This window comes from Musa acuminata, chromosome BXJ3-3 (genome assembly GCF_036884655.1).
Source record: "Musa acuminata AAA Group cultivar baxijiao chromosome BXJ3-3, Cavendish_Baxijiao_AAA, whole genome shotgun sequence".
Lineage (NCBI taxonomy): Eukaryota > Viridiplantae > Streptophyta > Magnoliopsida > Zingiberales > Musaceae > Musa > Musa acuminata.
Genome location: NC_088351.1, coordinates 27,454,628 through 27,456,746, shown reverse-complemented (window position 1 = coordinate 27,456,746; position 2,119 = coordinate 27,454,628). Strand labels below are relative to the sequence as shown.

The 2,119-nt window shown below is 35.7% G+C and overlaps 1 protein-coding gene across 1 annotated transcript; it reads right to left on the bottom strand.

Moving 5' to 3' along the window:
• Nucleotides 1-1,343: 1,343 nt before the first annotated feature.
• LOC135632512 (UDP-glycosyltransferase 83A1-like) lies at nt 1,344-1,847 on the bottom strand. Its single transcript, XM_065141121.1, has one exon. It carries the CDS (start codon nt 1,845-1,847, stop codon nt 1,344-1,346), a length of 504 nt encoding a protein of 167 aa, XP_064997193.1.
• Nucleotides 1,848-2,119: the final 272 nt, after the last annotated feature.

Sequence of the window (2,119 nt, the reverse complement as noted above, 5' to 3'; positions counted from 1 at the left end):
GCAACTTGCTTGTAATCAGGAATATCCATCACCTTGAATAAGTTCTTTACTTCATAATTCCAATCAAGAAAGCCTTCAATGTTGAGGTAGCCATTAAAACTGAGGTCTGAGGTGATAATTCTCAAATAACTTATTTCGTCTAGGTGGTGGTTTATTTCTTTCACACCTTTCACTATAATATAATGAGTCATCATCATATATAGTTAGTTGTTGTGGGTGGATAGTATCACGTTGGTTGAAGTATCGAGGTTAAGCCGCACTTGCACCTCTTCTTTGGTTGGTTCTATGATAGTCCATAATTTCTTCTTCATTTGACTTATCTTTAGAGGTTGGTTGCCTACATTGGATTGCAGGCCATAAGTATCAACTCTGGCACTATTAATCCTACTATTATCATGAACTCTATTGGTGCCTAAACTCAAGTTAGTGAGAATATCACTAATCTTTCAAAGTTCCCAAGTTATCCTTACTTATTGTGCTTTAAACATCTCCTATAAGGCTATTAATCCCCCATCATTATTATTGTGATTGTTGCCATTGTCTCCATCATGAAAGTCGTCATCATCGAAATTACCATTGTCATCGCGGATAACATTGTTATCGTTGCCATCATTATTGCCACTAGACCCTGATGCATAAAATCTCCTGTATATGACGAGTTTAAAGCATACTCTTTAATTTTCTAACAAATATATATTATGCTAACACCAAGAGCAAGGATTTGATACTATCATAGAATGAAAACGAAAATAAGAACTTACTACTATAAAAAAAAGGATTCTAATAAGTGAGGATGAGAAAATCAGCTCCTTGGTGGAGAAAATATTTATCAAACTTGAAGATATAACTTTTTTATTATTCGATAAGCCTCGAGGATCTTTTTATTTATACAAATTATATATATATATATATATATATATATATATATATATATGTATGTATGTATATATATATATATGTATGTATATATATATATATATGTATGTATATATATATATATGTACATATACATATATATATATATACATATACATATATGTATGTATATACATATATATATATACATATACATATATATATATGTATATGTATATATATATATATATTTATATATATGTATGTATATATATATATATATATTTATATATATGTATGTATATATATATATATATATATATATATATATATATGTATGTATATATATATATATATATATATATATATATATATATATATATATATACATACATATATATATATATATATATATATATATATATATATATATATAAGTGAGGAGCAGAGGACGGCATTTGTAAGCGCGTCTTCTTGATTCTCATATTCTATGCGCTGTTACCATTCTCGTCGATGACGCCTCGCGCGATCAGCTCCGGGATGCTCAGTATCGTGGCGAGCACCGCCGCCGACGCAGGCCAGAACGCCGCTGTCCGGACGCCCATCTTCTTCGCGACCTCCAGCGCCCAGGCCATGCCCTGGAAGGCGATCATGCACGTGATCTGATCGCCGGCGTCGCCGCTCCTACGGATCAGCTCCTCCAGGCAAGGCGGCATGGCCTTCTGGAGGCCCGCCATCAGCTTCCCGTGGTCGTTGCGCATGCCGGAGTCTTCCAGCTCCAGCCCGTCCGGGATGGAGACGAGCTCAATTCGGCCCGAAGCAGCCTGCTCCATGTCGGCCAAGGCGGCGACAAGGCGCGCGTGGCTGAACTCAGTGTCGACGAAGGTGACCTTGAAGCCGTGGTTCACAAAGCAGTGGGCGAGCGCCATGAAGGGGATGACATGGCCTTGTGCAGGGTACGGCAGGAGCAGTGCGTGAGGCGACGAGTCCATTGCAGCCGTTTGGTGATCTCCACAGTATTTGGATCTCTGGTTTATATGCTAAGCAAATCTGAAGATAATTGAGATAATAAGATTACATTTTAAAATTATTATTTTATATAAAGTTAAGTATTGATAAAAGATTCTGTAGTTCATATCAAATAGTTGAGATATTAAGTTGTATTATTACTAGAAAAGAAGATAGTTATTAAATGCATATCAAATCATATCACTTGTGTTTCTCATGTCTTAATAATATATTCCGCCACCGAAGGCACTTTCAC